Source organism: Diorhabda sublineata, chromosome 3 (genome assembly GCF_026230105.1).
Source record: "Diorhabda sublineata isolate icDioSubl1.1 chromosome 3, icDioSubl1.1, whole genome shotgun sequence".
NCBI lineage: Eukaryota > Metazoa > Arthropoda > Insecta > Coleoptera > Chrysomelidae > Diorhabda > Diorhabda sublineata.
Window position 1 is genome coordinate 8,009,287 of NC_079476.1, and position 21,736 is coordinate 8,031,022.

At 31.5% G+C, this 21,736-nt stretch overlaps 1 protein-coding gene across 5 annotated transcripts in view; it reads left to right on the plus strand.

Annotated features, from left to right (window-relative positions):
• Positions 1-21,736, plus strand: part of LOC130441049 (zinc finger matrin-type protein CG9776) — a 32,047-nt gene continuing 10,311 nt past the window's right edge. The window contains exons 1-5 of one of the 5 annotated variants that reach the window (XM_056774531.1): positions 1-301; positions 479-580; positions 4,680-4,773; positions 8,530-8,717; positions 14,532-14,949. In XM_056774531.1, the coding sequence (XP_056630509.1) occupies positions 287-301; positions 479-580; positions 4,680-4,773; positions 8,530-8,717; positions 14,532-14,949 (817 nt within the window). In that variant the 5' untranslated portion in view covers positions 1-286. Of the gene's footprint in view, positions 302-478; positions 581-4,679; positions 4,774-6,950; positions 8,473-8,529; positions 8,718-14,531; positions 14,950-21,736 lie in introns of those variants that run through there. The other 4 variants (XM_056774534.1, XM_056774533.1, XM_056774535.1 and 1 more) reach the window with 4 other exon arrangements.

Here is a 21,736-nt window from a genome sequence, read left to right on the forward strand (position 1 = left end):
GATGATGACAGTTGACGTGACAATGTGGACACAAGCTATCAAAAATGGCGTCAAGTTCGATCTTGTTCTATATAAATTTATGAGGGACGCATTTAATAATTAGTGATTCAATAATTACTTGAATGAGTATAACATATTCTTTATTATTCGAACTGCAAATTTTGTGAATTTAGGATTTTTGTTCTTTATGATTTTGATAAATTTTCATTTATAACTTTGAATCAAGGTATTAAAGTTTGTTTTAGGCTTTCCCTAGTGGTTCTGTTTAAACCGTTTACAGGACACCATGTACAATAATAATGTAGGTATTTTCATCAATTTTTTACAATAAGTACCAATTGTTCATACAAATTATTAATATAAGAACTATTAGAAATGTGATGAAGTAATTGTTTATTTGTGGTTCTATTCTATACTGCTTTTTAATTGAATGTTCAGCTCCAATTCTTTTTTACTGACATGAATTATTTTATTTAAGCCTCAATACCCTCCTTCGGAATTCTTATATGCTCAACCTCCATATCCTCAAGAATATTCTGGGAATTATAACTACCAAGGATATACTGGTTATGGAAATCAGGTAATTTGATTTTTACTCATTTGAATCTGAATTTATTTTTATTTTGTAACAAAAAGGCGTTAATTTTTTTAATCCCATAGATACCGATATATACTAATAACTAACATATACAGGATGTTTTCTAAGTAATCTAAACTATTGTAGTGGGTGCTTCGTCACTCCATTTTAAAACAAATAGTTCCTATAAACATGTATGATAAGTCTTGTTGATGAGATACAAGGTGTTGAATTGTTTGTTATAAATGATTTCTGATTGAATTAAATTTATTTTTCCTGGTGACACTACTAGAACTAATATGAAAGAACTTGCTTATTCTAAGTGGTCTTTGACATAATGTTCTCAAATACAGTGTCACACCTAAAAATTAACATAAAAAATTAGTGAGAAATTTTTGTCATACAGATTTCTTGTTTTAAATTGGAACAAGGATGCCTGCATTTACTGATATAGAATGGTTAATATACACTTTTTGTATGGATTATCGAATGGTAATGCCTTGGAAGCTAGATGTATGTATGTCCAGCTTTATCGAAGTGATCATTTATCATGTTCTGATAGGCTTACTAAGATATATATTGATTTATAAGAGACTGAAACTTTTACTAAATCTAGGAATATCATTGGACGACCCAGAAATTTGAGAACTCTACGGATGGAAAACAAGATTCTACAAGTTATTGACCAATATCCAAAAACAAGTATAAAAAAGATTTCTGATGAAGTAAATGTTAGTAACAACACTGTGGAATATTCTAAAATATAATTTATTGTATCCATATTTCATTGAACATGTTCAACATTTGCTACCTATTGACTATTTGCTCTTAATGAATATTAAATAAAATCATGAACAATCCCAATTCTGCGGCCAATATTTCGTTTTACACATAAAGCCAACTTTTAAAGACATGGCATTATGAAGTTTCATAATAACCACACATAGGCAGATGTAAATCTACATGCAACAGTTGTAGCATGTTTTAACACTCCTTTTCGGTCAATGTTTGGCCTGGTATCATAAAAAATTATTGAATAGGGCCATTTTCTCTTCCTTAAAGAAAACATAAATTAAATGAGAAATGGAAACGCACTTGGTAAAGATGAAATAGGCATGTAGCTGATAAAGTATAGAAAGAATAAACCAACTAATTAGGAAAATATGGTTTAAGGAAAGGATGCCAAAATGATGGGATATAGGACACATTATCATTATACACGAGAAAAATGATTAAAACCAGTGCAGTAACTAGAAAGGGGTTACCGTATTAGATATTGCATAAAAGATTCCATCAACAGTAATCCAAAAACGACTAGCTAGTAGATCTCAAGAAATAGTGGGATAATATCAATTTGGCTTCAGGCTGAGTAGGTCAACAAAAGATGCAGTACATCCAAAAAAACAAATACAGTTGGCACTCGATAATCTGACAGTTATGGGGCCGATTGGTTGTTGGATTACCAAAAGTGTTAGATTATCAAATATTGTATTTCTTTGACCAATTTAGCAGTGTACACACATATACATACTTAAGAAAAATCTATCTTTCATTATCAACACCTAGCCTATGAAAATTATTTTAACATTGATTTTAACATAAAAATTATCATTTATTTCAAGCATTAAAAAAGTCCGTAATTTTTTTATTTTTTGTGGTGAATGCTAGTCACGTTGTTGCACCAGTGTATTAAAATATTTTCAGCCAATATAGCTTCGTCACAGCTGCCAGAATGCTTAGCGTTCGGAAGTTACTCTATTTTTTTATCTTCATTATGTCCTTTCTTTTACTATCTCTTCATCTGTAAAGTCGGCGTTCAAGTTATCTTCTAAATATTTTGAAGGAGCGTTAATTTAATTGCAAAGTGTAAGCGTGTCATTTATAACTTCTTTAACGCTAAATTTTGTCAAAAGTGACGTGATTTCTACGTCTAGTTGGCACAAAATATCCGTCAGTAGACCCTTTTTATAATGTGCCTTCAATGTCTTGATGACATTCTGATCCATTGGTTGAATCAGAGCCGTTGGGTTTTTCGGTAAATACATAACCTCATCAAAAAAAAATCTTATCATTCAAAAAAAATTACCTCTATTTAGCCATTTTTTGTTTTAATTTTGAAGCCATTCATATCTGAATGTCCAGGAGTGTTATAAAGAAGTAAAAGGGCTTTTATGAAAAGTTTTTTGTTCTTAAGTGCTTTTTTACAGCAGGCACAAAAATATTTAAAAACCAGTCATTGAACACTTCTTGTGTTACCCGCGCCCGCACCTGATCCTTATAAACAACTGGAAGGTTTTCAATTTTTGTATTTTTGAATGCTCGGGGATTTTTAGATTTACCTACAACTAGCAGTTTTAGCATATAACTTCCAGCACTATTTGCACATACCATTAACATGTTTCTTTCTTTTTGCATTTTTCGACCAGGAACCTTTTGTTGATCTGATGTTACAAATGTATTTCCTGGAAGTTGACGCCAATACAAGCCAGTTTCATCAGCATTGTACCTTTTTCAGGTGTAAGGCCCAGTTCAGTGATTTTTGTTGTTAGATTTGCAATAGATTTTAAAATATCTGACTCATTAGCAGATAATTTCTCATGGCTCATCTGTATGAATACCGTGGCTCTTCTAAAAATTTTCAAACCACCTAACACTTGTGCAAAAATCATCTTTTTTCTTAATTTGTTGTTAAAAAAACTTGGCTTTTTCTTTTAGAATGTCTCCAGGAATTGGGGCCTGTCTCATTTTCTGTTGTTGGATCCATGTATAGAGGCCTTCTTCAACATGGGGATTTTTGCTTGTTTTTAGAGTTTTTCTTTTAGTCTCGCCTTCAACACATGTTTTCTCTATTTTCAAAATGTAAACCGTAGCTCTTCCAATGTAAAACATTTCGTATATGGTTGTAGGGTATTCACCAAGATCATATCACTAAATTTCCTATTATTCAGGAAGAGTTAAAGTTTTATGTTTGCGTTTTATAATAGCACTTTTACTCGACATTAAAAAACTAAAATAAGCCACCGAGCTGAAACACTTCTCAAAATTAAATAAACGCAAATGTTTGCTATTGGAAGTACATAACAAGAAATTAGGTATAACAGACTAACAGCCGTCGATATGTCGCCTATTTTAGTTCCGTTTATTTTTGAAATATCATTTGATATACTTACAGCTAGAATAAAGAAACACATAAAAACCAAGAAAAAACAAAAAACCCCCGACGAATTTTGACACAATAGGCGTGATTTCAGATTACTGAGTGTATCAGACTCAGGAGTTGTCTGATTATCAAGTGTCAACTGTAATGGAAAAAGCACATGAGCATCAAATCGATTTTCAACAGCCCTTTGTCTCAATAAAAACAAACAATTAATTGACAGCACTAAAAGAACAAGGTATATATGCAAAATTAAAAAAATCAATCAAGATGACTATGAGTGAAACAAGAGTCAGCATACTAACACCTAAAGGAGTAGGGAAAATTCATAAATAATTCAAAAGAAGATATTTAATGGAGACAATGTTAGAAGAGATAATTGCATAGTTGATTGGTCAGACATAACCTCATTTTCTGGAAAATCAACTTCCAGTTCTTTTGGAAGATGTACCTATTATTATCAGAAGGCGCATGTGGTTCATGTATGACGGCGCTCCTCCAAATTGAGCAGCGATTGTGCGCGAGTTTTTAAATAACCTTTTTTCCAGACCATTCGATCGGACGAAGATCTCCACACTCTTCCTCTAGTTCACCTGGACACAACCCTCTGGATTTTGTGTGTGGAGATATCTAAAAGTGCTCATTTAAACAACTCCGATATTAAACATACTTATATTATACAAGTCTGGTATAATTTTGGATGTTGGTGCACATTTTCAACATATGCTCTGTAATGTACTATTTTCCCTTTATGTTTAACATCTGATGCTGCTTATAATAATATAATTCGATACCCTGTATCTTATCAACTACAAAATTTATCACACATGTTTATAGGAACTACTACAATATTTTAGATTACCTGAGAAATACCCTGTATATTTATTAAGAAATATAACAAAATTTATATTTGTAAAACAGGGAAAAATATTATTATATTCTCAGGCCATTCAGTCTCAACCTGCTCAACCACAATCTGGAACATCGGGAAATTTTGCAGTAACTAATTGGATGAGTCAGGAACCTAACCAAAATGATGGTAAGTCTTATTTATTTGTTAAAGATCGATACAAGGGAAAAAATTGCAGTTTTTTTATAGTGTAATAAATTAAGATAAATTTCATGGATTATTTGTATGATTAGATTTATTATTTACTGTTCTGTCCAATAGGTTGCAGAAATATTGATTAATAGGATGCGGACCTTTATTCTTTAATTTATATTATTGAAAATATGTTAATTATTGGTCTTTTTGGTATAAGATATAATTATATTTTGGAATTTTTTACAGTAATTTAAAGGTATTACAATTGACAATATCTTTATTGGATTTTATAATTATATTGTATCTTTGTATGTATTATGTTAAATGTAGTTAATTGCTCCATATCATTGTATAAAATATTTTCATTTAATATTCAATTGTTAATGATATATATTAAGACTATACTGTGATGTTATCAGGATTTGCAACAAAAAAAATCAGTCTTTATTACCAATTATTTTTTCGTTATAAAAAATAAATGGCATAATCCTCCCCAAATCAGATATTTACAAATACTTTGATTAACTCAATTTGTTTGTCATGGTGAAATTTGACAATAGGTTAACAATAAATGGATCAATTATTTAATTTTGAACCATTAAAGCTTAGAAAAGAACCGTGCAATTCTGTGAATTTAATTCACAATATTCAAGAATTATTTTGCATATAATTGTTCAGAGTCAATAAGTCAAAACCCAATTTGACAATTTTTCAAAAGTTTTTTTCTCAAATGTGAATAAGTTTGTAATTGAAATATTTTATAAAAAAACTTGAAAACTACTTAAAATGTGCAGCAAAAAGGAAAAAATTCAAGCAAACCCCTAGTTAAGCTGGTGGCTGGTGGGAAGTTTATGAAAACTAAGTTGAAACTTTAAAACCATAACAAGGCTCTTGAAATATTGGTGTTCAATTGCAACGATATATAAACACTGCCGGCCAAAATTTTATGACAACAATTATCTATCAATTGTAACAAAACTCCAAAAGATAAATAAAAGAACTGCCAAACTGCATGTTCTATTGTTAATATCGTATATCTAAAGAAGTCATTTTGCGTTAAAGCCAGGTGGTAGAGTCGTAATAATATTTTATGATGTGCTAATAAGTAATTGCTTTGCGTTTGTTTCTCATCCATCAATAATAAAGATTATTTAGGTTTTAAAAACACATGCTTCCGACTTATTATTACCTGAGGTCACATGAAATTGTTCAGTCACAATCTCAATTAGTTTAAGCTTGTGGTTTCTGCAGAGAAGACTTCTTAAAATAGGAAAAGCGTGCGAAATCAGCAGTGAAGTGCGTTCTGCCATCGTTGTTTCACATATTGAAGGCAAATCCTAACGTGAGATTTCTTTACAATTATCGAATACCTGTGTAAAATGAAGATAATTTCATTGTTATTATCAGTGAGCGAATAGACGCTTAACAGCAACAGGAATCCGCGTGGAAGTGAACAAAACTCTAGTTAAACCTTTATCAATGACTACAGCAAAACGGCGACTGAGAGATGCGAAGTTGTGGGGTTGTGTCGCTGTTCGAAAACCCTTGATAATACCACAAAACAAGAGAAAAAGGATGTAGTGTGACCTTGTCCTTTGAGATTGGACTGAAAACTGAAGAAGTTCTTTGGATCGATGAATCCAAGTTTAAGCTATTCGGTTCAAAACGACGCACGAGAAAATAAGATGCCAGACTGTGTAGTCCCAACAATCAAGCAGGGTGGTAGTTCAATTATGGTCTAGGGTTGCTTTTGTAGCCATGGAATGAAAACATTTTTAGAACATTAAATGCTAGTACTTCGGGTTTGCCATTAATTCCTTAGATCTTAATCCCATTGAACGTCCATAATTGTGGTCTATTTTCGCGAGAATAAATGTGGAATTCTTTATGAGAAGGTTGTAGCAATATATCACAATACACTATCAACAAATTCATTACCGGTATGCCGAGACTTAACTAAGTTGGAAGTTCTGGAACCGTTGTTGCTATTCATACTGAATACACTGTTTACACCACCACTACACTAACACTCACAATTACCCTGTCTGGCGTGCGTTTCAATAACCAAGTTATTGTTTGAGACTGAAGGTAAACTAAAACCTAATAAGTTGACTTACCTGTTTTATACTGTATACATCCAACAATTTATTGGTTAGGTTAAATTAGGGCCAATTCCTTACAGCCCTCTCTATAGTTGAATAGTCAAGAAATAAAAGTGAAGATTTCTGCCAAGGAGGTTTTCCCTCTGGAATTTTTCGTGGGATAAGGTTTATTGGTGTATAAAATAGGTAAGTCAATTTGGTGTTGTGAGTATTAGTGTAGTGATAGTGTAAACAGTCTGTTCAGTATGCCGAGACTTGTGAAAAAAGTCCTAGAATGTTGATGAATGAGAATTTTTTTATGAAAAATCAGATTAGATTACTATAGCCTTTTTTAGTATGAATTGTTTATATTTCTTTTTGCTTTTGAAGTTATTCATTTGGATGATTTAACATTTTAATTAAACAATATTTTATTGAGTACTTTCCCGCTTCAATTAAGGTGGTCTTAAACTTTTGGCCTACTGTGTAGATAGAAATGGTTTTCTAAAGATATCTTTCAAGCTTTGTACATAGGGATATCATTTTCATGATGTTTTCTTACAAGAGTATTTATTTTTCTAAACCTAAATATATTAGGTAAGTGAAAGAAGTAAGAAAAAAATTGGTGATGACAATCATTTTTTTTTTTTATATTTTCAATCCAAAATCCTTTGTTTCTATATGTTAGGGTTTTAAAGTATTTTGTGTGTTGTGTTTGTTTTGGTTATATTTTTTTTTCATGTACAATGTACAGTAAGTACTTCAATTATAATTTATAGCCTTTTTAAATCTCTTAAAACTTGACATATTCAGAGGGTTTAATAATTATATGTTCATTGTCGGTGAATTTCCCTGGATTAAGTATGTAACTTAAAATTATTAATTTTGCTTTAGCCAAGATTTATTTTAATCTCAAAATATTGTCGAAAATAACATCCACTTAAAGTTTTAATGTATTTGATTTACTACTACATTTTCGTTACAATATATTTCTGTTGTGATATATACAAGATTTCTGTTGTCTTTACACTTATTAATGTTGCAGCTTTTACATTGGAGTTAAAATGGTTTAGCTTGTGCAGTGATTTGAGTTACCAAGACTACAGTACTTTTTAATTTTTTTTCTGGCTCTTCTTCAATTTTATCGCCAATACCAATCAGCGTTACTAGGACCTAAGTTTCCATTTTATTTTTTAGTTTTTAGTGCACATTTGAGTAGTTTTTCCATTTTTATTATTATTTCTCAATTTGTTTTGTCATAAATATAATGATTAAATTGTGTTTTAGTTGTTGCTCAAATAATGTCATAAAATCTGTCTCTTTCAATAGTTTGAATAATGAATTAAAAGTAAACTTGAAGTATATGACAACAAAAAAAATAGATCATGATTTTCTTTAACACACATTGCCAATCCTGAATGCAAATAATTTATAAGTTAATAACTGTACCCTAGAAAAAAATGTATCTGTGTTATATGGATATTATATTCAATTCTATCATTTTAATAAACTTTTTTCGTAGGGTTACGGTCTTCAATAAAGGAGAGAAGTTCAGCCACTTAAAAGGTTAAAGAAATCGAATCACAGAATAAGTTTTTTTTCCAAATATTCAGTTTGTTATTTTTAGGCATTCGCTTTAAACATATCAACTAAAATATTTATTTTGTAGCTGTGGTGCAAGAGATGCAACAACAAAAAGCTCAACTTGTCAGACAGCGTGAAGATTATGTTAGAAAGGCGACTGTATTGAAACATGAATTGGAGCAATTACAAGGACAGAAACAGGATCTGATGGGCAGCAAACCAATGGCAGATTCGGATCTCTCCCGCATCTTACAGCAGAATTCAAAATTGCAGGTTTGTTTAAAAAATCTTTATGAATTAGTGGTTCTAATCAAACACCGTTGGATTATATTTTTTTGAAGAAAATATTGCTTTTTAGGTGAAATTTTGACTTTAGAACCAGATAAATTTAATTTCAAATCTAGAAGTATAAATAGACCAGACAATTTTCAAATGTAGTGATAAACTTCTTATCCTGAATGATTTGGGGGGATCCCCGGATTTTGTGAAATACTTAGTGTTAGTTGATATGTTATTGAAGCACTTACTCGTATTTATGGATAACTTTCAATTGAAAATACTTTGAAAAAAAATGTAGACTTGGTATATAAATTTATTTGCATAAAACTCCATTTCTGAAATATTTCTTTCAGTGACTCTTTAAGTGAATAGTGTTATTGAATTGGTGAAAATAATTCTTTACCTTAGTGATGGTTAATATATAGAAACCGATTTTCCAAAAAGGTTCTAAAGATGTAGAAATTTTCAGTATGCAGGGTGATCCGGGACTTAATGCAACAAATTCGAGAGTGAGTAGATGACGTAAAAATAAAGCTGTGGTATAAAAAAAATTTCTCATACGACTACTTATTTTTGAGTTATGAATTTTTAATGGATGATTACTTATGTCCATGTGTGTTTGGTGGTATTAAAAAACAATCAAACATTTCTAATTGAACTGAATGCTGTCGAAAATCATGTTACTTACATAAGGGTTAAAAATTAAATGTAGAAAAATGTAGATTAGCATACAACTTATCAAATAAAATAAAAAACTATAATAAATGTTCGAAGTGGACACTTTGCACTTCCAGAGTCTACAGAGGATATTTCTGTGAACTTGGAAGATTCTGCCTTATAGCATCACAATGGAAGTTTATTATATTGATCATTTTGTTCCTTGTGTTTACCATTGTTGCATATACATATATATAAACCACATGTGAGTCACTGTTACATATACCAAGCTTTTAAGATATTTAAGATTTAGAAAATGGAGAAAGGCTTCATCGTGCATAAACCACATGTGAGTCACATAACATGGGTGGGAAGTAATTTTGGAAAAATTCTAAGTATCACTGATCATTCAAGTTATTGTGAAAAAATATGGATGTACTAAACTATTACGCATTACTCCTGCCCACACTTTAACACAATATCGATGTGGATTCTTTGTTTGCATTGTACCGTGAGCATTTTCATCTGCCCATAAGTGTAAATTATGGGAATTAATAAAAGCCTCTCGTGTGTACCAGCTTCATCAGTAAACAGTACTTTTCCAATAAATGTATTATCAACTCGTTTATATAGAAAGCAACGAGCGTAGGTCAGTATCGTTGGATATTTTCTACTTCTAGTTTGTAGTACAAAAGTTTATTTATTTAATCATTAGCTCTTGAAGAAATTTGATTTGATTCCATTTGATTGATTCCTATAGTTATTTTCAATAAATAATTACCATTTAGGATAATTTCCTTCAGAATGTCTGTTTAAGGTGAACTGTTTCCTTGGCATGTACAACGATCTAAAAATCTACATATCTTCTAAATCATAAATTTTATAGAGTGAACAATGAGTACCTTTTTTGCTTTCTTTAGATTGTACAGGTTGTCCCTGTAAAAGTTACGGATTGTTGACTGAGCCGCCCCTGGCCTTCGTATAGTAGTGTAGAATTATTTATATACATACGTAATCATCCTTTAAAAATTCACATTCACATCTACTCACTTCAGAATATTTTTAAACAAGTTCGGGAGCACCCTGTATAAAATCCATTATAAAAAACTCCATCTGCATTATTTATAATTTTGATTAAATGTTAAATATAAGTTTTCATGTGTCAGTGATTGTCAGGTGGGGCACATTATTAATAAATAATTCTTTTACTGTACGAGGGTTGCTAATTTCGAAATATGACAACATTGATTTGAATATGCCAAATCTGACAATTTCATATTAAAATTTGACATTTTTAATGGTAAACATAATCAGAACTTGTTGTTATAGGAGTGCTATTTGAGTTGTTTATAGATACTTGAAACATTCATCTTGGTCAAAAAATGGAAATGAATCGCAAACACTTTCGTGTGATGATTTTCTATGACTTTTGATGATGATAAAATGATAAAACCAACAGCAGTGTGCCGATCAACTCGCTGATAAAGCATCATCTCGAGCCACGGTTTTCGCCGGTTTTCGAATTCCATCATAATCGCTTTTCGCTACAGAATGATATTGCAATATCATCATCTGACATACCGTGAGATTGAAACATACTTGGGAATTAGTTCCACTCGCATACATTCAATATTACATGAACATTTGGCCGTTAAAAAGATTTGTTCTCGTTGGATACCGCGTATTGGACAATCGATTAAAAAAGATTGTGTCCATTAGCGCAGAGAAATGTTGAAAAAAAAGGCTGTTTTTCCGGAATAACCTGACATGTCACCACCTTTCCATTAGAGCAACGTAGAACGGTCAATTCTGAATGGTACATCATTATTTGTTTACCAGAAGTGTTCGAAAAAATCAGAAAAACCAATTGAAGAACACGAATCATTCTCCACCATGACAATGCGGGCTCTCAAACATCAGTTCAAACAAAAAAACAACATCGAATTGATGGGCCATCCCTCGTACAGTCCTTGTTTGGTACCCAATGATTTCTTCTTATTTCCGCAGATAAAAAATAAATTGCCAGGTCAACGTTTTTCTATACACATATTTTGGAGGTACTTTAATCGAAATGGAAAAAAATGCTTCGAAAATTTGTTCAAATGCATGGAAAAGTGTATTGATCTCCATGTAGAATATTTTGAAAAACCAACCAACCAAATCAACCACAAGTTTTAATCAAGTTCAATTTGAAAGTACCACTATAACTACATATATAAAAATAGTTGTACTAAATGTGTATCATGCACTCGAGCACAAAAATCCAACAAGTACCATTCGCAGTAAAATTTTAAAATGTGCTAATATGACAAAAATTCAATAAAATACAATTATAAAATTGTAACATAAAATATGTTTTAATATTCAAACTGGCAAAGAAGCTACTAGGGAAAACTTATATAAATCAACATTAATTTTATCTACTAAACAAATATCAACAATTGAAAGTATATAACAATTTTGAAAAATTTTAAATAAAATAAATTTCTTTTGGGAGGAACAGTATCATGGATTAGCAATGATAAAGAAAAGGTAATTTACTTTAAAACAATTTAATACAGAACTACCTCAGGAACTTAACAGCAACAGAAGCAACTGATTATGACTTATGGAAAACAACGAAAAAACTAAATAGCTCGCAACTAACCAACCAAGAGAAAGCAATTGTGTCCAAAACTCAGTAAACTGTATTAGTTAATAGGTCGAAGATCCTAACTAACAATCAACAACAAACTGCTAATATACAAAGTCACTAAAACCCATCCTGGAGTTATGGTATTCAATTATGGAGCACTGCTTTCAACTCAAATATAGCAATTCTAGAAATATTTCAGTCAAAAGTACTCAGAATTGTTTCCCATCCCAACACACTAAACCTCTAATGAGACCTCCCATCCAGCGAAAGCTTAGAAGGTATCTTCTGTGTGATATGTTTGACAGATTTTAGTGTCATAGTGATTTGTTGTGTAGTTATCCCTCCATCAAACTATAAGTGAAAGGATATTGCCACAGCAATCTTCCTACAAGACAACTTATATATTTCTTTGAACCATTTGCTAATTGTAAATTTCACAGATTGCAAATAAAAAAGGAGTTGTTATAAAACAGTATCATGGATTAACAGTAGTAGAGAAAAGATAATTTACTTGAGTTGAAAATATGTGAGGTAAATAAGAAAATTGAGGAAAAGTGGAAAAATTGAAACGTTTAAAAAAGTCTTGTTAAGTCCACTTGGTTAAAAATCCTACGCAAGCTTTTTTAGAATGGGTTTTTATTTACCTCAAATTGAAAAAGGTTGTTTTTTAATAATCATGAATAATGATGCAGGTTTTGTACATGGTGGTTTGTTTGAATTTGTGTAATTGTCTACCCACGAATCAATAAAGTATTTCTCTATTTACTTTCTCTTCATTGAAACACATGTTTCAATAATTTTTGGTATTTCAACGACAAGAAAGAATTATTTATAACCATCAAAGTCATTGTTAATAATTAAAATATATCATAAGAAATTACACTCGTGAGCCAAAAAATCGAATCAAGTCTCACACTAACGTTCAAAAGTCTTTAGCAAAAAATCTGTAGCTTCTATTCTTTTTCTCATTGTAGCATCTCAAAGCTATTAGCCTATGTTGTTATTGAGTTATTTTTTGATAAAGAGAAAATATTAAACGAAAAAGAATCTTTAGCAATGAAAAAGGGCTCCATAGGATTTAAGTCCGGGCTACGTGCTAGCTAATCCATAGCGACAATTTTAAATATTACCGAACAGAATCTGCAAAATGTGGACGGGCATTGTCCTACATTAAGAGGAAGATTCGTCGATAAAACTGACGTAGGAAACGACGTGATCCCCTAAATTTCTTCGCCGTTAATCTAACTAAACTAATTTTGTTCTTGCTTCCATTAAAATGCTCGTCGAAACCATAAATGAACCTCCTCCAGTTCCTTGGTAGACTCGTCCTCTTCTATCGCTACCTTGCAGGCACACTGCTTTTTTCAGAGTAGAGAACGGAGCCATTGTTCGTCAGCCCAATTAACGTGTTCTCTGGCAAATCGTAGACGTGTTGCTCGGTGGGCTCGGGTTAATTTGAGGCCAGTAGCTGGTCTTTTTGGCTCATGGTCAACTGACTCGAATCTTCTTCCAGCTGTTCAGCAACTCCTCACGTTTTTCTGATCTATTGTTGGATTTGAACACCAGTGAGGACCCGATGTCTTAGCGATGTGCTTACAATGACTCTGTCATCTCTCTTGGATGTGCAAATGTCAAATTAAATAAATGTAACAATTGAATGGTCTTTATTGAATAAATCGAATAGTAGCCACCCCGTTACCAATTAATAAAGGTGCTGCGTAATCATAACAAGTCTAACTTACTAATAAGTTGGATAGCCTAGGTTGAATTACCAAATAAAATATTTGATATAAATTAATAAATACGATATAAAAAGTGTATACTGAGGGATAGAATTGTGTATCTGTTGACGTTTGATGGTAACTGATAATGATGGGTCAGTTAGTTGCCCTTTTATAAAGATCAGTTACCCCTAATTGTAAACAAGCATAAATAGGGTGGTTGCCCATCATTAGATATTGTTATACTGGGAGAACAAGAAAGATTGAATATTTCATATCATTTTGAAGCTTATGCCATTGGCTTTTAGATTTTAATAAGAAAAATAAATTTCCTGCTCATTTTTTTTGCCAGTGACTTGTTATTGCAGTGGTGTCGCCGACGTTGATTTTTTTTCACAAGTGTATTAAAATGTTTCTTAAACATTTTAAACAAAAAAAAATCAATCAACCAAATATTTTTTAGTCTTAGCAATATCTTTTGTGAAACTAGTTATTCTTTTAATTTTGTCCATGGTGTTTTCTAGGCATCAGAATGCCTTAACAGGATTTAAATGGAGTTGTTCTTTCAACTTAACAGAAGAATTGAGTCTATTATAATATTTTTTTTTTAAAACAAACTATAAACCATGTAAGTGTAGTGAAGTATAAGTAAACAATCGAATTACTAGTATTTACATTTTAGAAAGGAGCAATCAAGACGCACATTTCTTTTATCTCAATGTCCAGTATGTATTTTCTTTTGTGTACTATATATGCCACGAATAATTTTTTTAAAACTCGTATTTTTTATTTCAGGAAGAAATTCAAGGAAAAATGAAAGCTATTCATAATGTAATTGAAATGCTTTCTGGTATTATAAAAGACGGTCAATCTATAAGTGATTTAGAAGCTTCATTGTCAAAAAACGAAACTCAATCAATATCGAAGTCCCCAACATCAACTAATTGGAAAACATCTTCTACGCCCGACCATTCTAAGAAGAACGTTTCTGAGAATTATAATTACGTTCATTACGACACTGGTTTACATTGGTGTAGAATGTGTGACGAGTTTCCGGAAACTGCTAAAGATTTTCTTTTGCATCTGCAGGATAAGAAGCATCGAGAAACGATGAAGTATAATGACATAGATAGTACACCGTGGCATAAATTGCCACCAGAACAATTAATGCCGACTACTGAAAACGCACCTACAAAAAGAATTCCCATTAAAGGTATTAGTTCTATGTTTGATTATATTTCAATTTTATATTGTGAACATTTTTTTTTTCTGAATGTGAATTATGTTATTGGCAAATGTATAATTTAGGTTTCTTCTAAAATTATTTCATTCTTAACCTTTTTGACTGACGATCCAAAATATATGTGTGGATGTTGATCTTGAGCTTTTGTAGGTGGTTGTGTTCGGAGAAGACGTACCTTGGTAGATGATTCCACAGGCTAGCACTTCTCCAAAGAAAGGAGTCCCGATAAAGTGATGTTCTGGGCGTCTGCAGGCGAACTCTGTGTTAATGAGCTACGTCTGCCTGTCGAGTCAAATACTGCTTTAGGTGGGATTATGTTTGACAGCTCGGAAAGGCATCTGTCGTGATCGGCAAACTTTCTTCTATGCTATAAGCTCTCTAGGTTTCTTATCGATAGTCTATAAGTCGATTTGCTCTCTTCTGTATTGAGTCGAGCATCCTAAGGGTATATAGCTTTTGGTCTTAAAAAAGGCTTCTAAGTTTTTATAAAGTTGTCTTAACTAATTCGTTCACATGACCATGCCAGGGCATATTGCTCCCAAACTCAACACCCGACAAGCGAATCTGGGGTGATGGTGATATTTTATGGCCAGACAGGATCAAATCCTAAGCTGCAGTGCCAATCTTCTTGTAAAAGCCACTAAGTCATTTAATTAGTGAGGAAAACAAACTGTACGATGTTAACTTATGCAAAGTTTGGCGTGTCAAACCCTGTCAAAAGCCTTCGATATGTCCAGTGCGATTACTGTGGATTCCCCATATTTCTCTGTAGCTTCTGTCCATACGTTGATGATATACATACTCGAGATTTGCTGGTTAACGTCTTTCTCCATGACCTTGACAATGGCTGGGACTGAATCAATCGGACGATAGATTTTTTTGTCTTTTTTCTTTTTTTTTTGTATAGTTTGAACTCGAACAACTTTGCAGTCTACAGGGTACGGACCTCTTTTGTATGATAGAGAAAAGATTTTGCATGACGGATTGTTAGTTCATCTGCGCATCGCTTCAATATAATTGGTGATATTCCATCGGAGTAAATTAAAGTACGTTTTAAACATGAACTAAACAATTTACCAAAAAATCAGCAACTAGTTACAACTTCATGCTGGAATTTTAGGCATATCATCAGAACCTTCTCAACTTCGTTGCTCTAAATAAGCTTTCCAAATAATTCTGCTTCAATATTTGCAACCACCATTACATCTACTTCAGATAAATTTCTTACCTAGATGTATTTCATATGGACATTTTATGAACAGTATTTTTCCATTTCATCTTGAATATAGCTAAAATACTTCTGTAACATAACCATTAAATCTCGGAATGATACAATAAATGCTGGTGATCCCTTTTCCTCCCATATCATTTAAAATATCTGAGAGTTCAAAGAGCACCCCTTTATGAAATCCATAATGTGGATTAGCATGCATTATCCGTACAGCAAAATTTTTTTAATGCAAGAAGCAAGGTATTGTAACAATCTCAGGATTTTTTTTTCGTTGAAATTGGCACATAATCCTTTGTGACTTCCTATCATTGCTGGTGCTTCATCTGTACAGACTGCTAAGTTGAAATTTCTGGAATTTTTAGTGATATTCATACTGAACACACTTTTTATACCAACACTCACAATTACACTGTCTGATGCACATTTTGATAACCAAGTTAAAGTTTTCAGAGACTGCGCCACAATTTTGCCACTGTAATAGATTATTATCGAAAGTTTCCATTTAGAAAAAAATGTCAACCACAGTAAAATTTGCTTATAGCTTTTAGCAAAAAATACTCTTCATTAAAATTTAGATATATTCTGTAGCTTACACACAGTAAGAGCTCTGGAAAAAGACTGCTTTTATGAGATCTTTTATTAATTGATCTAAAATATCTAATGAGATAAATAAAATACATTTCCCTAGATCCTTGCTCCTACAAGTTTCTTCAAATTATTTTCTGCATATTCTAAAACTGGGCGAAGCAAAGTTTCACCCATCTCTCCTTGTCCCTATTTTTCTAAACTTGATGTTGTTTGGGAGAACTTTTGTTCAGCAATATACAGGGTGTTTCTAAATTCGTGCAACAAAGTTTAGGAGGTGATTGGTCCTATGAATTTGAGATGGGTCTTTCCTATACTATCACCCTTAATTCAGTAAAGCTAGAAATTCCCATTTCTTCAATTTTTGTACATTCGCAAAGGAGCAACTGCGGGTATTTTCTCCCATATTCTTGTTACATTGTACTGGAATGAAATTTAATTCATATCAAAACGCATGTCGATTTCTTTTTTCTGTCCCGAGATGTCTTGATCAATGTGTAAACTGAGAATTTTTCTGCAAATGTCTTTTAGGCTGGTTCACCCAAAAGGAACTTTAAAATTTATTTTGGATTGAAGTTCTTACAATGGTCTAATTATTAATGCTAGATGGCGATATCTAAATGTAAAGCCGATATTTCTAGCAAGGAGAACAAATCATTAAATAAGTCACGTAAAAAATCTAACAATTAACAACTTGGATAATTAACTATGTAATTAGTGGCACTCTAGGTGTTCAAACTGTCTTTCATCATTTTCTATGCATGAAATCAGTCACTGACATGTATATAGGACAGCAGTTTCAATTTCCGCCATTAAAATCTTATGTATTGTCTGTTGTATTATTTGAATCTCTTGTCGTGTAATCTTTTAATCGACCCCACAAATAAAAACTCAAGCAAGTAAATTCTGCACTGTTCACACTATTAACACTACCACTACACCAACACTCACAATTACACTTTCTGACGCGCGTTTCGATAACCAAGTTATCGTCTTTAGAGACTGAAAGTAAACTAAGTTTATCATCATCAGTCGCGAAGATGACGTGAATGTTGTGTTACTCGTAAAAGCAATTACTGTATTTTTCACCTCAATGAAACAAACAGGCAAATAAATTACAAGTCCAAACAGATGGAACGTTACTACTTTAACAGATATTTATGCCTATTTGATTGCAGGGGCATTATAAACGAATGGCCTAAAATACGATGTAAATAATGCCATTGAGGAAAAATCGGTTTACGACAACGCTATAGAACATGTGAATCTCTAATTTGTACATAGCACACTACATTGACATTCAACATTTCCACCTCTAATGAAAAAAAGTTAGAAGGATCAATTATATACATATATTATAATTATAAAGATATATATATATATATATATATATATATATATATATATATATATATATATATATATACAAATGCATCTAAATGTTCTTGATTTTAGGTCTTTTCTGTTTCAAAATTAGTTTTTATTTGATAAGATAAATTTTGACGTTCCGACTTTCCTTTAAGTCTTTATATAATATAAAATCAACTTAGAACTTTGTTCCAATAAGAAAAATTAATTTTTCCTTGGTTTCCACATCTCCTTTCTTATTAGAATAAATTTTACTTAAATTGTTTAGATCTTTTTTATCATTTATAGCTTTTTCGTTCTTATGGATGTGAACCATTTCTAAAACTTCTCTTTTTCATGTATTAGATTCCGTTTAAAGAATTTTTAAATCTTTATAATTGAATTTATGTTTTTCTGATATTTCATGGTTCGTTAATGCAGTTCTATTTTTTTTATCGTATTGATGACCTCTTAGTCCATTTTACAAATACTGAGATGTTTGCCCTATGTAGACAGCGTCACAATTAGTACAAGGCACTTGATATATAATATTACTTCTTTTGTTTTTTGGTGTTTTAGATTTTAATTTAGTGAAATATTTGGATAATGTATTATATCCTCTATGTCTTATACTAATATCATATTTATTGAAATAATTCAATAATTGTTGGGAAAGTCCTTGTACATATGGTAAGGAAAAATGTTTTGTTTTGATATTTCAGTTTTGTTTTTAAATTGATTGTAGTATCTGTTTATCCTTTTCTTGAATATGTTCTTTATCATTTTTTCCGGATAATTATTTTGTTTCAATGCAGTTTTTGCTTTTTGAATAGCTAAGCATCTAAATTCAGGATCTGATAGTTGGATATATCTATCAGCCAAACTTATTATCACTGATCTTTTTTGTGACATAGTATGACACGAATTGAAGTTTAAATATCTTGAGGACCAAGTCACGTCGCTTTTTATGTGAAAGCTGTAGATGTTCAAACAAAATACACAATTATTTGAGTGACTTCGCGAGTAAAATGATTCACAACAAAATTTTAAGACCTTATCGGAAACTATGATCGGGTTAAGCAAAATTCACTGTTGTTGAGAACATAATCTGGAACACGTTCACTGATGTTATTGGAAACTGATCGAAATAATCATATCAAAATATATTTAGGATCCCTTCTATCCCAGTATATAAGTGAGTGAAAAACAATTTGACGGATTGCTTTGTTTTTTATATCTTTTGGCGTTTAAACATAAAAATAGCATAGACTGAGTATGACTTTGATAACTGCTCAATAACAAATATTAAACATTTAGAATCTATCACTCAACTTAATAAATATCATGGAATGATAAATTCACGAAAGTAGTAATGTAAAGTAAACGTTTTTGTATACCAAGTCAAAATTTCCACCAAAAATTGTAATCAACGGTCGGAAATTGTGATGAAAAATATGATATATCGATTCCAAGACCATAGTTTCCGAAAAGACTGCTAATAAACCACTTTGTATATTATAAGATTACCACTTCAAGCTTTTCTCTTTCGTTCAATAAGAGATTAGTCGTTATAATTTTCCTAATTTCTTATAAATACGTGTGAATTTTCAGGTAGGTCAGTTAACTCATTCGTATATTCTCAGTTGTTTAAAGTCAAAGCGTCATAGTAAGTTTGTACAATGGAAAAATTTGAGTAAAGTGCATTCATAAAATTCTCATATTTGAAAATGGTAGCAATAAAACAGTTGTATAAAGTATGTGAATACTATTACTGTCAAATTTAAACAGTAGAAGGTTTCTGCTAGACCTATTGTCATCAAGTGCTTTCTGAGGCGACCATGCCTCGTAAGGAATTGATGAGAAGGTGTAGATTGTTTTTAACAAGATCTGAAAACCTTTTGGATGCAGTAGGTAGTAAAGTGTCAAAGGAACGTTTTGGAGTTAACCAGTCTGGGAAGGTGGTTTTCAGTTTTCTCTTTTCTAGGCTGGTCTCTTTATTTACTTTGATTATAAGAACCCAGATTAAAAAGACTTTAGAATTCTTCCCTATTTTATCCATTGTTTTTTATACTTCCATATCAGTTATGTCAATGACATGGGGAGTTCGGTACTTTACTCTTGGAAAGAGTCTCCATGTCTTATTCCTGATAGTTTATTTCTAGGTTATTTTCACGCTTTTTTTTCTGCACTTAGATGGAATCTCTAATAATCATTAGTAGTCAGTTTAAGTATCAAATACTATTGTATTTCTTTTGAACTTTGGGGGGGTGTATTCTCTTTTTCTTTTTCTCTCTTACTTAATATTGATATTTTAATACAATATATATACTTTGCTTACATTGTTTTATCATTGTTGGGTTTAAAATTTCAATATCGAGGGACTTTTTTTATTCTTCAATCCACAAATATTCTATTAAAATGTTACATGAGCTTTGCAATTTTTAGAGGACTCAATTTTATTTTTAGTACATGTGTGGGGAGTTGCTATCTTTGTCTCGGGGCTACCATATTGAAAAAAGGGTTGTAAACACCTTTTTCCCGAAACACCCACAAACTTGAGGTTGACCTCCCACACATGTACCAAAAATAAAATTGCGTGCTCTAAAAATGCAATATTCGGTCCTTAAATTGTAAAATGGATTATAAATTATACACAATATATAAAAACATAAATAACATTTTATTTATTACTAGATATATATTATCTCTACTTTCTTGCAAATCATTATGTTTTTTACGAGCTCTAAATTATTTATATTTGTTTTTTTTTTTCTCGTGTGAATACAGTTTCTCCGGTTTTCAACTATAACATTTTTAACTTCCGTTTTTATCAACTAAGATCACATTACTGTTTAAAGTAGGTGTGACATGATCTCTTTGCAATTATGTCATAAACTTATTTATTTGAAAAATTATAACTTTTTACAGTTTCTAACAATTGTTGAACATTATAACTTTGGCGGAAATATATGTCATGTTCGCATAAAAAGTCTTGTATTTCACTTTTTCTATTACTGGATCTTCGTATTTTATTCTTTTGGCGACTCTAGTAGGATACATTATCCATCACCGCTATTCTGTGGTATATTCGGCATTAATTTATCATAAAACCAATCTTCAAAAACTACCGCAGTTTGATCGGGGTGATAATCCAGGCTGGAATCCGAAATATTCTTGGCTGTTGAAAACAGATCTGGTATCCATCCTTCTTCTGACCTCGCATGTAGAATAGTTATTCTTTTACTTTTATTAGACGGAGCTTTCGTGTAATATTTTTTTATACCATCAACCCATCCTTTACTGGGCGTTGTACCAAGTCTCAGCTAGGTAGATTATTGTTCGATTTTCTGATCTAGCTGTTTTTATTTTTTCGAGATTTTACAAGCGCTGTGACTCCACTAAACTGGACTTTTGTCCATTCTTTTAAATAAAAATCCCAATAGATATAGAGTACGCCACAAAAAGTTGTAGTGGGATAATTAATCTCACTATCAGTTTCCTGGAACAGTTTCTATTAAAGTGACAATAACGTAGGCACTTTTTGTTCTGCATAAATTCCATAAAGATTGCGGTGAATTAAGTCTATATGAAAAG